Raw genomic sequence first — 21,784 nt, 5'->3', positions numbered from 1 at the left:
GTTGTGGTCTCAAGATGAAATCTTGGAAGTATTAGAAGGAAACAAGGTAAGACCTAAGACCATGCTTTTCTCTCTCTCTCTCTCTCTCTCTCTCTGCGTCCGTGTATGGGGGTAAGCTTATAACCCTAAAAATTCAAATATATTATAACAAGAAATATATTGGAACTAAGAACAAGAAAAACATAATTCATTCAGTAATGCTCTACATTTTTATAATTCTTTAGACAATTATTTAGACTCACTCCACTGCCGCTAGGACACTCCAAAGGGCATGGAATGGACCCTTATCAACAACACAGCTTTATCCCAACTTAATGGGGTTGGCGAATGGACCTTTATCACTATTCTTTTAATTTTTTTTTCCTGGCAATCAATTTCAATTTGCTTGGGTTATTTTCTGTTTCAGGGGACTGACGAAATAGAAGGAATCGTCCTTCCATCTAGCTTATAAACTACTTTGACCCATGAGCACTTTGAGAAAATGCGCAATCTAAGATTACTCAACATGAATCCAAAAGATTTCATGGTAGACTTTCAATGCCTTCCTTCTACACTAAGATGGTTCAAGTGGAGTAGCTGTCCTTGGGATATTGTCCCAACCAATTTTTATCATAAGAGACTAGTTCATCTCGATCTCTCATTTAACACGATTACAGAAGCTTGGAACATCAGCCCTCAAAATGGAAATAAGGTATAGCATTTGAATCGTTCTTTTCTAATTTGATTACTAAGTTTTTATACGGTTAGTAATTCTATTCTCTTTGTTTGATAACAGTTTGAAAAGTTGAGGGTTCTTAATCTCAATAATTGCGGATATCTATCGAAGTCCCCAAACTTTTCATGGTTTCCTTGCTTGGAGCGATTGGATCTTGGATACTGCAGATCTTTGAAAAAGTTAGACGAATCCCCCAGGCAATTGAGTCAGCTCAAGAGTCTTCTTCTTGAATTCTGCGACTCACTTCAAGAGTGGCCTTGTGCATTGGCGATCTAAAATCTTTGATTGATTTGAATAATGTTACAAGACTTGGGGAATTGCCCACCTGTGTTGAACGATTATATAAGCTTGAGGTTTTAGATGTTAGCCATTGCTATTCATTGACAAGTCTACCGTATTTGTCAGCGCTGACAAATTTAAAGAGATTATCTCTCAGCGGTTGCGAACAGATTCGACGCATTGATGTAGCAACCTTCGAAGAGTTGGATGCGATTGGTTGCTATAATTTGACACGTCCTGTAACGAAGATACTTGGCCAGGTGCTTTCACCGTTTTTGTTGGAATCTTATAGAAAATGCCAATCAGTTTATTCCCTTAATTTGATGATTTCCATTGGTTTCTTGTGATTTGCAGGGGTACTTGCTTTCACCCAACAGGTCAAAGGAACATAATTTTTCTTTGCCTAGTCATGATCTTGGGATGTGGGGAATATGGGTAGGGGAATTAATTCTGTGCATTGTTTTCGAATTCCCGTTTAACTTGGAGGACAACCTCGAATTCAAACAGCGCTCACCACTCACCATCTATTTAGATATCTCCGCTTCTATCCGAGGAAATGATAGAACAGCTTCCAGTAGGTGTCGCCATACGCTGAGAATTGAAGACGTTAGGTATATTACTGATCGAGATATAATCTATATTCACCATTTCGACGGCTTTGACTGGTTTGGGATTCCTTTGCGAGGAACAGAAACTATTGAGAATTTACATATTCGTCAATCTAAGTATTTTGATAACTTACTACCCAAATCTAGAGTAAAATTCTGGAAGCTTTTGATTGATGGACCTGGCCGGCTAAAGTCTACTAATTACATAGCAGATTTCTTCAATTGGTTAGACGTCGAGGAGACGGCACCTCCTCTGTCAACGGTCAAAACGGAAGAAGAAGGAGAAGAGGAAGAGATACTGAGGCCAAGAACGAGAGCTCGTCTTCAAGACAACGATGATGAGACATTAAATCTTTCTCTTGGCTTTGACTTTTAACACCAATGTGGAATTAATTAATGGATTTAATCTGCAGCCAAACATTGAGGATCATGTTCAATAGATTTTATTAGAACTTCTTCAGATATTGGGGTTAGAGGATCTTCAAACAATGTTCCTATAGAGGCAGAGTTGACTCAATTTTTATTTTTTTGACTAAAGGATGAGGCGCTGTTGAAGGCTATCGGGATTTGGGAGAAACGTTCTAATTGAAAACGAGGAAGGAGTATTGACTAGTGAGGGCTACAGAGATTGGAGAAAGAGTTCGACTTCACAAGGTGGTGAGACAGCTGATGAATTCAGGCTGAGCTGTTTGAATATAAGAAGAATCCAAAAGTCTGTTATCTGGAAAGGGAGCTTGAATCAAAGAGAAATGAAGCTGAGAATCTTGTTCAGCATGTTCGTTTGCTAGAAGCTGAAAAATCAAGCCTTTCTGAGCAAGTGGCATCTCTGTCCTCTATTTTAGAAAGCCAAGAAGAAGCATCAAATAGAGGGGAAGTAGTTGAGTTGCAGCGCCTGAACAAGGAATTCCAGCTTCAGAAGAGGAATCTCACATGACAACTTTCTTCGGCAGAATCCCAATTGGCTTCTCTTGCAAATGTTTCTGAGGTATTCTTACTTCCATTACTACAGAATGGTTTCTGTCCTTTTGTTTTGGCAGTTGTTTATTTTTGGTAGATTGATTTTCTTGTTCATCATATGCCGAAAGTCTATAATTTATTTTCATTCACTTTCCTCATCACTTAAATTTCTTTTGATTACAAGCGGAGTGAAATTGTAGAGAAAATTGAAGCTAAGGCATCTCTGTTGACGCACACAAATGAAAATCTTAGCAAGCAAGTTGAGGGTCTACAGATGAGTCGGTTAACTGAGGTTGAAGAACTTGTATACCTTAGGTAGTTCAATTCATGTTTACGTAATGAATTGCGCAATGCAGGCTCCACAATGGATTCAGATAAAGCGTGGACTCCGAAGTCAATGGCAACAGATAGTGAATCTGTTAGCTGCATATCTCTTTTCAGAAGGGGTCCTTTGAATTTAGCAGTGCAAAGAAACCAAACATAATGAGCAAGTTCAAAGGGTGGCCCAGAGTTGGTGAGGACTTATCAGATTTAGAATGTCCACATCATCTGCTATATAAAGATTGGATTGACAGACGAGATAGTGTGAGCCCCCAAAGAAGTATGATGGCTTGCTACTGAGGCAGAAAAGGCAGTCTGATGGCTTTATTTGTGCAAAAGAAACAGAGAAGGATGGAATACCCCTGGATGTTCATAAATATGACCTGGGTATTGTTGAAAGTCTTCAATTCTTTGTGAACAAACAGGAAACCAATAAGATTAGAGCTTCCGTGGATGTTGATAAGCGAGCATTGCGCATTCCTAATCCTCCTCCAAGGCCTTCAGGTTCCCTTCCTAGTGTAGCTAAGGAAGATGGCATTGCCTCAATTCTAGCAGCACTACCACCTCCCCCTCCCACTCCAACTCCTCCAAAGGAATCTTCAAGTGGAGGAATATGTTATGCACCAGATGTTGCGAATGTCTGCAGCATCATTATCGATGAGATTTGAGAATAGATCATCGCATTTGCTTGCTGTAAGTTACCATTCCTTTGTTTGCTATTTTTATTTATCTATTCAAGTTTTGGTCAGCGGGCTGGAATTAGAGGTATCTCATCAAGAACACAGCTCTCTTAATTTGGCTTCTGGATGCATTTGTAAACTAGCTCTAATCCTTTTGATGTGGTGTTATCTTTAGATAAAGTCTGATGTTGAGACTCAAGGTGAGTTTGTGAATTCATTGATAAGATAGGTGAATGGTGCAGTTTGTCCGGATATTGAAGATGTTGTGGCATTTGTGAAGTGGCTTGATGATGAACTTTGCTTTCTTGCAAGTTGTTTGAGGCACAACCGTGCAACCTAAAATTTTCTCTCATGACATCTTGTTACGGATTGTGGAAGGTTTTTTTTTCTCACTGAAGTCCCTTACTGCTAAGGTCTTGAGAAAACAAAGTGGAAGTGTCACTATTTTCTTTTGAATGAAGATATGTCAGATGAAGAGTCATGACTACAAAGCTTTTAAAAATTCAGTGATATTTTTATGATATTTCTAAAAGAATGTGATAGATTATTTTTTCATTTCCTTCTTTCAGATGTATCTAAGAATAAAAGCTTTCAAAATCTCATGAAATGTTAAGGATTCTTGGAAGCATAGATTTTTTTTTTAGATATTACTGCAAAGAATTTCTACAGGTTGTTTTAAGATCTTTATTGTGTTTGTATCTCCTTAAGGTGGATGAGAGGGCAGTTCTAAAGCACTTTGATTGGCAGGGGAAGAAAGCTGACAATTCACGAGAAGCTGCATTTGGGTATAGTGATCTAAAGAAGTTGGAGGTTGAAGTCTCTTCTTATGAGGATGACCCTTGACTTAGTTGTGACATTTCAATGAAGAAGATGGTCACCTTGTCAGAAAAGTAAGGACTTGAAGTACATTCTGTAACATTTGTCCTAGTATAGAATTAACAAACTTTGGTGGGTGAAATTAACTCCTTATCCAATCCTAACAGGATGGAGCATAGAGTTTATAACCTTCTCAGGACCAGAGACATGTTGACGCATAGCTGCAATGAGTTTCAGATCCCTATGAACTGGATGCAACTTTATAGTCTGTCTTAGCTGTACTCTTTCTGGTTTTGGTTCACTTGAAAATTTTGAAAAATTTCATAGAAGTTATTTTTTATTTTTGATACGCCTTGAGCCTTGAAGTTTTGTTGAATTAACAATGTTGCAGTGTTTTGAGAGAGGAAAAAAAAAAAAAAAAAAAAAAACTAATATGTGGCTGCATAATTTCTGTAGTTGTTGAGTGTTCTTTTCTTGACTTTTTTTGGGGGGGGGGGGTTGGGTATCTTTGTGTAAAACAGACCATTACATTTTTAAAATTTGCACTTCATCTTATGCTGTAGAGACGATTAGTCCATGAAACAGTTTGCGCCGTCAAGTGTGAGGGAAATCTGAGTCACATGACTAAAAAGAAATCCTGAGATATCTTTTTGTTCATTGTATGTTTCACATCAATCAATTTGTTGCAGACAAAGTTTAGTTCAGTCAAGTTAGCAAAGAAATACTTGAGAAGGGTAGCAGTGGAACCTCAATCCAAGGGAGCATCAGATAAGGATCCTGCTTTGGACTATATGCTACTTCAAGGAGTGAGATTCACTTTCAGAATACATCAGGTAATGAAAACATCAAACAGTAACTTTCATCGTAATAACTAGTACTTGCATGTATTAATGTCAAAAGTCATATCGTGACCCATGGCACAAGAAAATGAAGCATCAGTAGCAGCAAATATCAATATTAACACAACTAACAAACACAGGAACTAATGAGGGTTATCAATGCTAGAAATACTAATAGCATTGATTTTACTAATTGTTGTTTTTACTATGATATCACTACAACTTGTATTCCAGTAGCTGCAGCATTGTGACCAAAAAAACAAAATCTAGTGTTACAAATAAAGATCACCTGCTGTACTGTTAGTACTGGTGATTAGAAATTTTTTCTGATGGTTTACAGTAACTTGAATACCCTGCTTGTAGTAGCTGGTCATAGACTCATAGTTTGTATTATTGTCATAGTTACCAAACAACACCGATTTTAACGTATCTAGTTGTTCTAGCTGCTTGAGAGGTAACATATCGTATTACTCTTAACATCTGGGGATTAGTAATAAGGATCACTTTCTGTATTACCGTATTGGGAGATTGCAATCTGCCAAATATTCCAACCTGGTTTTTGTGATGCCAAACATGGACACCTAAGTGACACTCTAACAACTGGACACTATGGTAATGACCTGAAATATGGTCAGGATGGCCCCTGGGAATACTGATATTTTTGTGTGTTAAAAGATTATTCATTCCCAGAAAAGCTTATGGACTTCAATGGAAGATACAAGTATATAAGTATATTAAGCTTGTACTGAAGTGGAGTATCAAGCAAGCTATCTCAAAGAGCAATAGAGAAGTTGGAGATCACAACATAAATGCTTCATTAAGCCACACTTATTCAGGATTTGACAAAGGCCAATGACTTGGAAGGCACTCATGCATCTATGGGACAATATGATCAAGGCCAAAGCTTCAATTGCTCATAGTATTAGGATCTTTAGTTGTATATTCGTTATATAATTCTATGCAACGACTATAACAACCTAGTTTATTTTTAAAATGGTCAATATAAGTCACCCACAAAAAATAGGAGTCAACCAATTTCTTCGGAAATATGAGTTGACAATTTTTTCTGACTTAACAAAGAGATGGTCGATCTGCTATAAGCCACAGCCAACTGACAGAGGTGGGAAAGGTCGAACCATGCAATTCCTTGCATCGAATGATCCAACTGGTTTGTCCCTTGTATGGACAATCAAACTCATGTATGGTCAACCAAATGTCACTCTGCTTCATTAGGAAATTCTTCCTGAGAGCAAAGTTTTTGGATGAGGATTACTGACAAACAACCATAAGCCCAGATGGTTGATCATACAAAAGTAGTCATTAAATCTTAACTAGTATAAAAATAGCCCCGGCTCCACTTCCCCATGTGTCTAGGCATACACAACACTATCAGGTAGCGTTATATATATATATATATATATGTGGGCCTCAGTACTCTTCTCATAAGCCTTTTGGTAGGATTTTATTGCTTGATTTAATCTGAGTGTATATCAAGGGCCATAGGTTGAGGGGACTTGATCTTTATTTTGCATATATCCACCTATTAAGATTTATTTTATCCGAAAACTAAGTGCTTCTCCATTCAGTGAAAAAGCAGGACTTTTAATTGTTTGGTTCCAGTAAAAGCTACACCAGAAGAACTGGACTGGTCTAAGCAATGGATGTAGGCAATTACTGAATCACTCTATCTCTGGTATCTCTCAGCAATTAGTTTATTGCTGAGAGCAGGTTTTCATTGTTAGTAGCCACTTAATAGACAAAATAACAGTATTGACTAAAGTAGAAGTTAAAACTGTCGCCACAAGTTATTTCCAGTAGCAAGAAAAACATGTTTTATTACTGGTGGTTAGAAATACAAAAATTGTAGACAGTTGTGTGGAGAAGACATAGTAGTTGTTGGATGTTCATGGCATAGATGCAAGCAACCTCACTCTTAGAAGATTCTTGCAACAAATGTAGTACACCTTTTATTGTTCTTTACATCTCAATCTGACTAGTTTGGTTAGAGATAATTGAATCTAATTTCATAGTTATATATCACAATAATTTGGCTTTAAACTTAGTGATATGAATGTGGTCTAAATCTGCATAAGGAATATTGGATTGTCTTGATTCTGTGTTATTTGTGGATGCAGTTTGCAGGAGGATTTGATGCGGACACAATGCATGCATTCGAGAAGCTACGCAACCTAGCTTGTCCAAAATAAATAAAAATTATGCTAAAATCTAGGACCGGATCCCCTCTCACTGCTACCGGGAAGTCAATGTAGTTGCAGATGGCCTTGCGAAACATGCTGCCGCGACTAGATCCTCTGCGGAATGGGACTTTGGTCTTAGATTTTCTACAAATGATATTGAATGGGACGCAATGGAAAAGCCTAGCTTCCGGTTCTCGTGAATGTTATGTTTCTTTTGAGAATGTAGCTTCATTTATTTAGTCTTAATTCCCTCTCTACTGATGGCTATGCCGAAGGTGGATTTGGGTCTTAAGTTTGTCCAGTTTTGTCTATTATTCTCATTCTTTTTTAACATACTCTTTGCTGACCTTAAGCAAAAAAAAAAAGAGTTGAGTGTGATTTATAGTGAAACAAAATGTGGTGTTGCTTGATAAGAAAAGGAATGTGTCTGTTGTTTATAATATGAATTTTGAAGTTTTGGCAGTTAAATGTAGAAAGTTTGATGAGTGTTAATCAAATTATTTGTGTAGAATTTTGGCATTTGCCTTATAGTAAATATCAATTAGTCTCTCTCCTCCCTCAATCCAGAGCCACTATGCAAGTTTATAGGCTAGAATTACTGTGTAGCTCAAAGCCTCAATCCAAGTCCAATGCTTAGTTTGGGTCGATAAAGCATGTTTGGGCTGGGCCTGTTTCATGATCGAGATGGATTCTATTAAGTGGTTTATTGATTTTGTTATTTGGTACTATGCTGCTCTTAAAGACTTCTTTTAATTGTCCCTTGTCTTATGCCTAAAAATTATTTGATGTACTATTCACTGTGAGGTTAAAAATGGGTTTAAAAAAGCTAAATACTATTTAATGCAGTATTTATAAGAAGTAATGGGATTTACCTTCATTGAATGACAGAAGTTTGTATATTATAAAAGGGCAAAAATGTAAATTTGTTGACCACTTCTATAACAATAAGATTTCCCTAAATTAAGGGGCCCACGGATGTAGCTCAAAGCCACAAACAAACAAAACATAAAAGGGAATTGAGCTAAATAAACTAAAATGTTAAGAATTGGCAAAAACATCCTCTGTAGTGAGTGCGGTGATACGGTGAGCATCAGATGGCTGAGAGGACCTCGGGATGCATGTTCGGATGCTCTCAGCCATCCGATGCTCATTGCATCGCCGCACTCACTACAGAGAATAATCGCTCTAAAGAGTTGAGCCAATGGAGAAAAGGAAGAAAAAAATATGTTTGATTTGACATGTTGATAATTAAGAAAGAATATTGCACAACATTGATGCCATCCCAATCGTCACATGTGACTTTGATTATTGAAGGATCATTTCACTACCACCAAGTGTCCAACTACTCACACACCATAAAATCATTATCGGAAAGTTGCATGATTATGCACTTATGGGTTTCCTTTTACAGAGTTATCCACCAAAGTCTTAATTAATGCAAATGTATTATCGTTGAAACTGTTAGAAAAATTATAGTAAAATGGGACTCTCTTTGTAAGCCTAAAGAGGAAGGTGGCTTAGGTATCAAAAGGCTCAGTGATACCAACAAGGCAATGTTGTGCAAGCTAGTTTGGAGAATTAAGCATGAGAGGACAGTAGCCAGCTCTTTCCTTAAGGCTCGATTCGTCAAAAAAAGATGGCAGCTTTAGAAAAGGTGTTTCTTCTTCTATTGCCTTGGGGGTGAAAAAAGTTTGGAGCTTTGTGGAAGAGAATGAAAGATGGATTATCGGTAATGGTAATCCTGCAAATTTTTGGAAAGACAAATGGTGGGGGCCTAAGTCTGTGCTGGAGGAGCTTCAGATAACAAACTTGCCCATTCTTAGTTTTAACAGTAAGGTGGGAGAGTTTATTCATGGTGGAGAATGGGCGCTCCCTGAGCTGAGATCGGCGGAGCTGAACAAAATCTTTGATAAAATTAAGAAGGTTAAAATACCTTCAGGTGGATTAGAAGACACGTGTTGCTGGTCTTTAACGACTCTGAGAGCCTTCTCTACCTCCTTGGCTTGGGAGGGTATTCTGAGATCCTTCTCTACCTCCTCAGCTTGGGAGGGTATTAGAAGGATGGCTAGCAAGGCTCCATGGAGCTCTCTGGTTTGGTGGAAAGGCCTGCCACCTAGGTTCTCTACACTGAGATGGCGTCTAGCTCATGGTAAACTACCAATGGATGAGCAGATTAGGCATAAGGGGATTTACCGTGCTTCCAGGTGTGCTCTCTGTAACCAGGATAAAGATAGCATTGATCACACATTCCTCAGGTGTTCTTCTGTGACCTCTGTCTGGAAAACATTTGCTGATTGTTTTGAGGTGAGGTGGCAACTACACCAGTCTATTAATAGTTTGGTTAGATGGTGGAAGACCAAGGCCAGAGTAGTAAACCTCAAAACCCCTTGGATGATGGGTTTTTCCATAATAGCAACCAACATTTGGTGGGAAAGGAACAGAAGGTGTCATGAAAATGTTTCCAAGAATGAGATGCAAATCTTTGACTTCAGCCGTCAAGCGCTTGGCCTTTGCATAGGGAAGGTGAAGGGGGAGGTGAGATCTCCAATTGATGTAATTTGTTGTAGGAGATTGGGTTTGACAGCAGTGCCTTCTAGGTATCTCCCTCCTCTGGAAGTTCACTGGTGTAAACCCCAACCGAACTGGCTAAAGGTTAATGTTGATGGTAGCTCTCTGGGAAATCCAGGAAGAGCAGGAGCCGGAGGGGTTGTTTGAGATCATGATGGCCAGGTTGTGATTCATTTAGTATTTTTCTGGGCATAAAACAGATTTATGAAGCAGAGTTTGAGGCTATTATGGAAGGCCTTACAATGTCTAAGGCGCTGGGTGCAAGGGGTCTGTGGATAGAGTTTGACTCGGCTATGGTAGTATCTGCGATCCAGAGAAACCATATCCCGTGGTTCACCCTCCAAAAATGGTTTTCGGTTCTTCCTTTCCTGGAATCGATCCCATGGAAGATCTCTCATTACTTTCGAGAAGCAAACACGATAGTGGATTTCTTGGCAAAAAAGGCTTCCAAATCTGGAAATTCAGAGTTCTCGGTGTCTTTCCCTAGACATGTAGTAGAATATTTAGTGGATGATATTCAGGGCAGAGATAGTTATAGATTCCTCTAGGGCGTTTGCTAGCTCTCTCTGCTAATGGCCATGCCAAAGTTGGAGATTGCTAGTGGCTCTAGGGGTTTCTACTTTATCCCTATTTTTTCTTTTGATGTATCTTTTATTTTTTCTCTATCAATAATATCATCTTGTAGCGACAAAAAAATTAATGCAAATATTTTCCCCAGCTAGGTCTAGTGTTTCCTTTCCTGTGCTTTTGCACTCTGTATCTGCAAATCTTGATCAATGCTTCATAAATCTAGCCATCTTTTGCTTATTTCTCGCTTAATCTATCTTGTAACCTTCTTCATTACATCTGCCTTTTGTCCACGATTTTTTCAGTCCTATGGAAAAATCCAAGCAACTGTTGAGGGTTGATTTTGATGACTTTCAATTGAATGACAGTGATCTTGATCCATCACAGATAGAGACTGCAAGTAGGACCATTGTAGTTAAAATACTTCTTAGGGAAGGTCTCAGACACTCTCATATTAAATCAGTGTTGGAGTTTTCTTGGGGAGGATTGGGTGGAATTGATATTAAGTTCATCACCAACAACACTCTCTTATGTTGTTTTAATGATCCAATGGATATGGCATATGTATAGGATGAAGCTCCTTGGTCTGTTTCTTGAAACTTAGTTATTATTGAAAATTGGAGTCCTTCAACACCAGTGGATCAACTTCCTTTTTACTAAGGTATGTTTTTGGATTCAACTCCATGGCCTTCCTGCTAGGTATGTTACAACTAATGTGGGAATCAAACTAGTGGAACGTTTTGTTTCTCCATTAAAAGCAACAATTTCAGGAAGGAATACCAATGATCAGTGGATGGAAGGTAAATTTGTGAAGGTCTTCACTGAAATCGATGTCAATTATCCCTTGAGAATGGGTTTGTCCCTTCCTCTTAAAGATGGTTCACATGTTTGGATCACACTTATGTATGAACAATTACCTACCTTTTGTTACTACTGTGGAATTCTTGGTCATGGTGATAATAGATGTAGAATCCTTTTCAATTCCAAGCAAAGCCATTCAAAATCTTGTGGTGAGGGCTGTCAATGTCTAGAAATTATCAATAGGAATTACGGTCCATGGCCGAGAGCAAACAGTTCTATAGAGAAACAACTCAAACCACCACTTAGGCCTCCAAATGTCAATGAAGCTCATCTTATAGAAAATGAAAGGTTGGCGGTATTTGTAGCTTCTTTACTTTCTACATGCTCTATCAATAATTCAACTGAGAGTCATGAAATATTAGAGGAACCCATCATCGGAGGTGAATCTGTACAGCTGCTCTTAACTCATTCAAGGAACAAGAATAGAGAGGGTCGGAGCTGGAAGATGGTGGCATGATAATCGAGTCACCTCTCAGCCACCTCTAGAACCATCTACTCCTCAAGCTCATAGAGTAGCCCTAATTTTCGAAATGAAAAGCAATTATTATCAGACAACCAATGTGCAGACATTGCCAATTGTCAATCTTTAACTGGATACAACAAAGAACATCTTCTAATACTGGGTTCCAATACACAAACAATAGATACAGCTCTAGAATCTTCTTCAACTGGCAAGTTGAAAATCACTTGTGATGATGTTGAAGAACTCTCTCTCCAAAGGAACTTTTGCCATACAGTTGAGCCCCACAAACTGGACGTTAATGTTAATGATGACATAGCCACTTGTGGTGGGAAAGAAAAGAGAGCTCATGATGACGTTGAAGATCTCTTCGATCAAAATATTGTATCTAAAAGGGCTCTTGGAAGCTATGCCATTTTGATTCATTAAGCCCAACTCAAGGCCAGACCCAACCCATATATTTCATATGCTAGGTATCTCTGAACCCATATCCAACACAATCCAATCTTCCCATGTTAGTCTTGAAACTCTTCAAGCTTATCAAGCCACGGTTACACCAAATTCAAATGGTTCTAGTGATTCTAAAAATGAGAAAACCACAGAGGTTGCCGGCACTTCGTGGGATAAGATGATAGGCATATGCTGGAACTGTCGACGACTTGAGCCAGCCTCAACAGTTCGTTCCTTAAAAGAGTTAACTAACTCAAAAAGGCCATGTTTTGTTTTTCTTGCAGAAACTAAATGTACATGTGAGTATTTTGACAAAATAAGGAAGAAACTATGTTTCAATCATTATGTTTATGTTCCTCCTGAAGGTAGGTCTGGTGGAATTGGATTACGGTGGCAAGACAATGTGGATATTGTAGTACTCTCTACTTCTAAAAATATTATTGATATTCATCTATCTACTACTGAATTAAAATTTGGTTGGCGTTTAACTTGTGTTTATGCCCCAACATCTTCAAATGAGAAAGAAAAATTTTGGACTGATTTGAGACGAATTTCATATGAAACCAAGAATCATCCTTGGTTTGTTTGGGGTGGTTACAATGACATTCTAGCTACTCATGAGAAGTAAGGTGGTCGATCTAAAAATCATGCTGGCATTTACCGCTTCAAGGAAGTGGTAGATGCTTGTAGGTGGATGGACTTGGTTTATTTTGGTCTAAAATTCACATGGACAAATAGAAGGAATGGAGCAGATCTTGTCATGGAAAGACTGGATAGAGCTTTCAGCAATTGTAACTGGAGAATATTGTTTGATGAAGCTGCAATATTTAATCTATCTATGTGGAGATCAGATCATTTACTAATTCTGCTTGACACTCACCCAAAAAGAACAAAAGGCAAACGACCATTCCGATTTGAACAAGTTTGGATCAGAGACCCCACTTGTCAGGAAGCTAATCAAAAAGCATAGAGTTTGGATATTCAGGGAGCTGCCATGTTCAAGTTAAGCAAGAAAATTAGAGAATGTCAATTTATTTTGAAGCAATGGAACCGGACTCGATTCGGTAATGTTTAAGATACAAAAAGGAAACTTCTTCAAGAACTTGAGGAGATTGAAAAGGGAAGAACATCATCAGCTAATCTTGCAAAAGAAGAAGAAATTAAGAAAAACTTGGATGAAATGCTTTAGAGGGAGGAACTTCTACAACATCAAAAATCTAGAATTAATTGGCTAACGACTGGAGATCGAAATACTAACTTCTTCCATGCAACAACAATTCAAAGAAGGACAAATAATCGTATCTAGAGACTAAAGGTGGATGGTCAACGGATGGAAGAATCTAAAGAAATTGAAATGGAAACTATTATGTATTTCAATGATTTATATCAAGCTGAATAGTCTCAATATATGAATGATGTCCTAGATCTAATTCAACCAAAAATAGATGATGCTACTAATGCAAGGCTATGTGAGATCCCATCCTCTGAGGAGATCCAAAAAAACAGTTTTCTCAATCAATCCAAACAAATCTCCAGGTCTAGATGGGCTTTCAGGTATGTTTTACTGCAACTTTTGGAACATTATTGGAAATGACTTAATTAAGGCAGTTCAATATTTTTTCATATCTGGATTTCTCTTGAAACATTTGAATCAGACTTACATTACTTTAATCCCAAAGGGAAAGTCTCCTGAATCCATTAGTGAGTATAGACCAATTGCCTTAACCAATGTGGCTTATAAGGTGATATCTAACATCCTCACTAATCGCTTGAAGCCTCTTCTAAATGATATTATAGACCACACCCAAAGTGCTTTTATTAAGGGAAGATCAATCACTGATAATATTTTGATTGCCCATGAAGTTTTTCACTTTCTTTGGCGAAAAAAGAAAAGAAAAAATCTATTTGCATATCTTAAAATAGATATGCGAAAAGCTTTTGATCGAGTGGATTGGTCTTTTCTCCAAGGTGTTTTGAAGAAGCTGGGTTTCTGTGAGAGATGGGTCCATCTTATCATGCAATGTGTAACAACTGTGAGATATTCAATCTTGATAAATGGTGTCCCAAAAGGAAGTATTATTCCTTCTCGCGGAATCAGGCAAGGTGATCTTATTTTCCCTGTTCTTTTCCTCATTTGTGAGAATGCGCTTGTCCTTATGATATCTAAGGCCATTGATGAAGGAGCTATAGAAGGAATTTTAATGAAAAGGAATTGTCCAATGATTTCAAGGCTATTCTTTGCTGATGATAGTCTCCTCTTCATGAGAATTCAAAGAAATCAGCTCCATAATTGGAAGCATATAATTGAAAAATATTGCAAAGCTTCAGGGCAAGCAGTCAATTTACATAAATCTTGTTTCACCTTTAGCAGGAATACCCCACCTTTGGTGAAAGAGGAGATTATGCAAATCTTTCTTTGTAGTGAAGCTAAAGGGAAGAATAAGTATTTGGGTCTTCCTAGTGATTTTGCCAAATCTAAATCTAATATTTTTGCAGATATTAAGGACAAGGTTCTCAGCAAGTTGAATGGATGAAAGGAAAAACTTGTATCACCTGCAGGTAAGGAAATTTTAATTAAATCAGTAATTACAGCCATTCCCAACTATGCCATGAGCGCCTTCAAGCTTCCAAAATCTATTATTCACCTAATTTCAAGTGCAACCTCAAAATTTTGGTGGGGCAAGAATGGAGTTAAAAAGACACATTGGATTAATTGGCAAAAGCTTACTAGAAGCAAGGATGATGGTGGGCTTGGCTTCAATGACTCGGTAGCTCAAAACATTGCATATTTAGCCAAGTTGGGATGGAGGTTGATTACTAATGAAAACTCCCTTTGGACCCAAGTTATGAAGAGTCTTTACTTTCCTAAGCATCCATTGATAATTATCCATCCTGGGCATGGAGAGGCATATTATGTGGACGTTCCCTTCTTTCTTGGGGAGTTTTTTGGTTGATTGGCATTGGTTTAAGTGTCAACATATGGAGAGATAGATGGGTTTCTAGGCTTCCTAATGGGATAATTCAAAGTCCCAAGCCTCCTTTTTGCTTCTTACAAAAGGTTGTTGACCTTATTGATAGTCAAAACTGTACATGGAATTCTGATATTATCAATCAATTTTTTCTTCCTCATGAAGCCCATCAGATTTTGCAAATTCCTCTTACAATGCAAGCCAGAGAGGATAAGTTGATTTGGGTCCCTAATAAGCATGGCTTCTTAGTTTATCATCTCTTTAAATCTCATGATGACAGGTCGCTACAAGGTGCGTCTACTAATGATAGTGGAAAGCCAAAGGAGTTTTGGAAAAGATTGTGGAGAATTATTGCTCCTCAAAGCTTCGCAACATTTTTTGGAGATGTTGCCATAATGCCATTGCATGAAAAAGCAACCTCAAGAAGCGTCTATAGAATAGGGAGGCTGACTATCCAAGATGTCAACAAGAAGAAGTAACCACCATGCATCTTATTCTTCAATGTCCATTTGCAAGAGCTGCATGGTTTGCTTCCCCACTTTCACTTCATTCTGATGTCATGATCCATGAAGGCTTCATTAATTGGCTTGAGCAATGATTTCTTAAGTCTAAACAAGTGCATGATTTTGACAAAATTGATTCTATTGTGGCCCTTATCAGCTGGAAGTTATGGAAATCAAGGAACTCTTTCATCTTCAAAGGCAACAAAGAATCTCCTCAACAAGTGGTTGTGCGTGCCCTTTCTTATCTCCAAGAATTTGAAGAAGCCTTGGCAACTTTTTCGTTTCAGAATAGCAGATCACCCATACAATGCTCAACAAGTCAAACTAAATGGGAAAAACCATGTCATGGTACTTTCAAACTTAACACTGATGCTGTTTTTAGTGCAAGAAAGAATCGAAGTTCTATCGCTGTTGTCATTAGAGATGATGCTGGTAACTTTATTGCAGGTTCTATCTATTCTGATACTTCAACCAACATCTTGCAGCTTGAGACGAGCAATTAAAAATGGTATGTTTCTTGCTATTAAAATAGGAATTGATCATCTTGTTATTGAATCGGATAGCTTAGAGGTGATTAAGGGGATCAAGAAGAGGAGCCCAACAGTTGAAGTCATTCCTCTTACTGAGGATATATTGCACTTAGCCTCTTCTTTTTCTTTTGTTTCTTTTAGACATATTTGACATTCAGTCAATACAGTAGCTCATTCTATGGCCAATTTTGGGTTCAAAATCGTTGTTGCTTCATGTTTTCTTTCTTGCCCAAATTGGCTTGTTAACGTTGTATATCAGGTATATTCTGATCTCCTTTAGCCTTTTAATGCAATAAAAAAAAATTCGTCACATGCTATTTGATTTGGATACAGAAACAAAGTTACTTTCAATAATGCTAAACCAAACCCTCATTCTGTCTTTTCCTAGCCATGCAATGGATCGATCAATACTGCCATACTACACATCAACAAGTGATCTCTAACCAGAATGAATCTATCTTTACATGCTTTGTGCTAGTATTTCCAATGAAGTTGAAATTATATCTCAAGGGATTAATTGCATCATCTATGAAGAGAAATGCATCTTATAATCTGCTAATTATTTGTTGAGATGAAAAACTATTAAAGCTGAAGCAAAGGGCTTTCTTCTTGGATGGAAGCAAGTGAAGACAGAAGGTTGGAGCATTGAAAAAATATGGAGCAACTCGGAGGAATTGGAACTGTTATTTTTTGAAAGAAACACCACTTTATGCCCTTGAAACGTCCCCCCCTCCCCCCTCCCGCCTCCCGCCCCTTTTTTTGGATGTTTATAATCTTTTACCGCTAACATCATTTTGCCTCATGCCTACAAACGACGTGGTCCTTCTTATGTTTTGCTTGGCCCACATATCTATGACCAATCATTCTAAAGAAGCACACAATTTAAGAGGTGAAAAAAAAAAGCTGTAGATTTCACCATGCCTTTTTTTTTTTTTTGTTTAACGTGTTTGAGATTCTGTCACTAATTTTCTTGAGTGGTGGTCGCTCAAGTCGCACCCATTGGCTCATCATTCAAGCGGTGACAGGTCTTACCTATTTGTTGGATCCTCATTTTCCACACCTAGTTGGAAATGTAAATGGTAATTTCAATTTTCAAATTGTTACAAAAAAAAAATTCAATTTTTAAATGTATACCTCACGGTCCTCACTTACCTCAGTTCCCCACACATACTGCGACTGCAAACCAAATAATAGAGGAGAGAAGAGGTCCTTCAGCATCTTATCTGCGAGACTTCAACTTCAACTTCATGGCAGGACAGGCTGAGGCTTCCTCCTCCAACTCCACCTCCACCTACACCTCCACCTCCACCGCTGGATCTTCACCTTATGATGTGTTTCTCAATTTCAGGGGTGAAGACACTCGCAAAAACTTCACTGGCCACCTCTACCGTGCTTTGAAAAGAGAAGGGGTATGTCTTTATGGATAGCTACAAACTGTGGGAAGGAGAAGAGCTTGGGACAACACTTGTCAAGGCAATCCAACGCTCCAAAGTCTCAATTCCTGTTTTCTCTAAAGGCTATGCCAATAGCAAATGGTGCTTGACGGAACTTGCCCAGATGCTGTGTAGCCGTAGACACTGCGGTCAGATTATTCTGCCAATATTCTTCGATGTTGACCCCTCTGATGTTCGTCATCAATCCGGATGTTTTAAAAAAGTGTTTCGTAAACATCAAAGGAATTTCGCTCCTCATGTTGTGGAGAATTGGAAGGGAGCTTTGAGAGAGGTAGGGAATCTGAAGGGATGGGTTCTCAGAGAAGTCGAAAATGGTAAGTCTCATTTCAGAATTCTTTTTTCCCTCTTTTATTAAGAGAAAAAAAAAAAAAAATAGTCATTTACCTTATCTTAAGGTCCAAACAAAGTTTATTTTGTTGGATTCAAGAGGAAATATTTGTTTATGGAACTCATTTTTAGATTTCCAAATCAGATTTCTTTCTACCCGTAGTGTTCTTTGTGATCATATTTTTTGCTACCACATAACCACACTTAATATATTCTCTCAAATCATGTCATGAGCTCTGAGAAAAGGGTATAAAATTATATATTTCGAAAATAAAAACGAAGACAATTAAATCTAGTTTCAAATAATTTTAATGATGTGTATATTTTGCGACATTGAGTACATTTTAGATAGGGATGCATGTTTCAATTTTTTTCTCATATTAAAATACCAGTTTTGCTCATAATTAATTATTGATTTTCATTTAATTGTTAAACTTAAAATTTTCATTTCACTGAATAATTGCAGGGATGAATCAAAGCTGGTTGAGCTTCTTGTTGAAAGGGTTTTAAAAGAAAAATGCATACACAACATTTTCTCGATGAGTGATGTTAATTACCGTACTGGATTAGACTCCCATTTAATGAATCTGCTATATTTACTAAATATTGGTTCCAAAGATGTTCAATTTATTGGAATATGTAGCATAGGTGGCACTGGGAAGACAACTATTGCAAAGGCTCTCTACAATTGCATCATTGAAACTTTGATTAGAAATGCTTTCTTGAAGACATCAGAGGAGAAGCATTGCGACATGGATTAGTTTATTTACAAGAGAAACTTATCTATAGTATGTACAAAAGAAAAGATTAGGGAGAAATATTGAGTGTTGATAGAGGAAAAGAGTGGATAAAAGAAAGACTTCAGATAGAAAATGTTCTTCTTATTCTTGATGACGTGGATCATCCTTCCCACAATGCTTTAGCTATCGATCTAAATTGGATTTGTCAAGGAAGTAGGGTCATTATAACAAGAAGAGATGAGAATATTCTAAATATGGCTAAAATTGATGAAGGTAAAATATATTGACCTAAAGAATTAGGTGAAGGCCAATCTCTTCAACTTTTTAGTTCGCGTGCCTTTCGAATGTCAAACCTCCTGAAGAGTATATGGAGCTTTCACGTGCTATAGCAAGTTATTCCGGAGGCTTGCCCTTGACTCTAGAGGTTTTGGATTCCTACCTATCATATGTAAGAAGCAAAGAAGTGTGGGAAAGTATAATACAACAATTGAGAGAAAATGCTCCTAGGGAGGTCTACAAAAGCTTGAAGATAAGCTATGATAATTTAGGTGATTACGAGAAAGCCATTTTTCTTGATGCTGCATGTTTTTTCATTGGATGGGAGAAAAAAACTGTAATTTCCATTTGGGAAGCTTGTGGTTTTTATCCTAAATCAGCAATACACAGACTTATAAACAGGAACCTTATTAAATTTGAATCTAATGAGGATGGTGGTTGCTACTTGAGGATGCATGATCAACTTCGAGACATGGGAAGGGAAATTGTCTCAAAAGAAAGCTTTAGAGAGCCAGGCAAGCGTAGTAGGTTATGTTCTCACGACAACGTCTTGGAGGTCTTAGAAGGAAACAAGGTAACACCTAAGATCATAACTGTGTGTGTGTGTGTGTGGGGGGGGGGTGTAAGCTAGTAATTCAAAGACATTATAACAAAATATATATTGTAACTAAGAAGAAAAAAAGCATAGCATTCAATATTGTTCGACATTTTATATTTTTTTTGGTCCATGATGTAGACACACTCAACAACCACTAAGGCACTCCAAATGACAGGTGAAGGGCCTTATCCCTACTCATCCTTTTTCTTTTCTTTTCTCGTTCTCTTGCTCTCTCTCTCTCTCTCTCTCTCTCTCTCTCCCTCCCTCTTTTTCCTTTTTTTTGGGTGTTTTCAATTTGGATTACTTCTATTGTAGGGAACTGACAAAGTAGAAGGAATTGACATTCCCTCTGACTTACCGATTCATTTAACTGGTGAACATTTTGAGAGGATGTCCAATTTAAGATTCCTCAACATTAATCCAAAAAGTTTCATGGTAGACTTTTCATGCCTTCCTTCTACACTAAAATGGTTGAGATGGAATACTTGTACTTTGGATATTCTACCAACTAATTTTTATCATAAGAGACTAGTTCATCTCGATCTATCATTTAGCACAATTAAACAAGCTTGGAATATTAGGCCTCAAGATGAAAATAAGGTGTAACATTTGACTTTTTCTTTTCTCATTTGATTGCTAAGTTTTATGGATATTACTTATATTCTCCTAATTTGTTTGACAGCGGTTCCAAAATCTGAAGGTTCTAAATCTTAGTAATTGTGGATATCTATCTAAGTCCCCAAACTTTTCATGGTTTCCTTGTTTAGAGCGATTAGATCTTGGATATTGCAGATCATTGGATAAGTTAGATGAATCCTTGGGGCAGTTGAGTAAGCTCAAAAGTGTTATTCTTGAATCCTGTGACTCACTAGAGGAATTGCCTGAGTCCATTTGTGATCTAAAATCTTTGGTTGAGCTCCAATTGAGTAATGTTGCAAAAATTAAGGAATTACCAGATGGTGTTGGACTATTAAAGAAGCTTGAGGTTTTAGATGCTAGCCATTTCTATTTATTGGTAAGACTACCGGATTTTTCAAGGCTGAAAAAATTGAGGAGATTATCTGTCGATTCTTGCGAGAAGTTGGAAGAGATTCAAGGCCTTGAGGGAGTAAGATCCTTTGAAGATTTGGACGCGATACAATGCTGTAACTTGACAAATAGTCCAAGAAAGATACATGGCCAGGTACTTTCACTATCTTGTTTTCCCCTACTACAATTGGAATCACTAGAAAATGCCAACTAGTTTATGACTTTGATGATTGACGGCTTCTTTCCTTTCCTTACCTTACCTTTCCTTTCTTCTGATTTGCAGGGAAGACTTTCACCGGACTGTCCACAAGAATTAATTTATTCCTTGAATGCTAATGATGGGATCTGTAAGAAGGGTTTATCCTTAGTTCTGTGCATTGTTATTGAATTCTGACCTGAGTTAAAGCACAATCTGAAATTCAAACAGCATAAGCCACAAACCATCTATTTTGACATTTTGGCTTCTATCCGCCAAAATGATAGAACAGCTAGATGTCGTCATATACTCAGAATTGAGGATGATGTTGAATATACTACTTATAGAGATATAATCTACATTCACCATCTCAAAGGCTTCAACTGGTTTGGGATTCAATTGGAAGGAAAAGATGCTATTGAGATTTTATATATTCGTCAATCAAAGTATTTGGATGACTTAATACCGAATTCCAGAGTAAAATTCTGGAAGCTTTTGTTCCAGAAACCTGACCAGAAAAAGCCTAATGTAGCAGATTTCTTCAATTGGTCAGATGTTGAGGCATCTCCTTCTGGTAATACGGAAGAAGTGGTAAAGGAGATACTGAAGCCTAGAATGAGAGCTTGTCTTCAAGACAACGAAGATGAAGCATCAGGTTCTTCTCTTAGCCGCTTTAACCCCCTGTGAAGTGAGATTAATTAACTGATCCAGTCTGGAGCAAATGCTGAGCCAACAGCCAAATATTGACTGTGATGTTCAAGGGTTTCCATCTGATATTGAAGAAGTGGAGAGGAGGAAAAGAATAATAGTTTTAAAATAAAAAATATTCCAACTTTTTTTTTT

The 21,784-nt window shown here is 37.6% G+C and overlaps 1 protein-coding gene and 1 pseudogene across 5 annotated transcripts; both read left to right on the top strand.

Moving 5' to 3' along the window:
- The first annotated feature begins 2,275 nt into the window (after window positions 1-2,275).
- Window positions 2,276-7,924, top strand: LOC122093942 (annotated as a pseudogene).
- A 9,533-nt stretch (window positions 7,925-17,457) lies between these two features.
- LOC122093318 (disease resistance protein L6-like) lies at window positions 17,458-21,784 on the top strand. 5 transcript variants are annotated; one of them, XM_042663615.1, is made up of 5 exons: window positions 17,458-18,089; window positions 18,569-19,692; window positions 20,399-20,701; window positions 20,798-20,899; window positions 21,029-21,784. In XM_042663615.1, the coding sequence occupies exons 2-5, from the start codon at window positions 19,210-19,212 to the stop codon at window positions 21,137-21,139; spliced, it is 999 nt and encodes a 332-aa protein (XP_042519549.1). In that variant the 5' UTR covers window positions 17,458-18,089; window positions 18,569-19,209; the 3' UTR covers window positions 21,140-21,784. The 5 variants fall into 5 exon arrangements, with proteins under 5 accessions (XP_042519549.1, XP_042519548.1, XP_042519550.1 ...); XM_042663614.1 differs by having other exon boundaries at window positions 20,399-20,899; XM_042663616.1 differs by having other exon boundaries at window positions 18,569-20,316; window positions 20,399-20,899.

Source organism: Macadamia integrifolia, chromosome 11, assembly GCF_013358625.1.
Source record: "Macadamia integrifolia cultivar HAES 741 chromosome 11, SCU_Mint_v3, whole genome shotgun sequence".
Taxonomy (NCBI): Eukaryota; Viridiplantae; Streptophyta; class Magnoliopsida; order Proteales; family Proteaceae; genus Macadamia; species Macadamia integrifolia.
The sequence above is the reverse complement of the archived record's forward strand: the minus strand, read 5'-3'. Positions and strand labels throughout refer to the sequence as shown.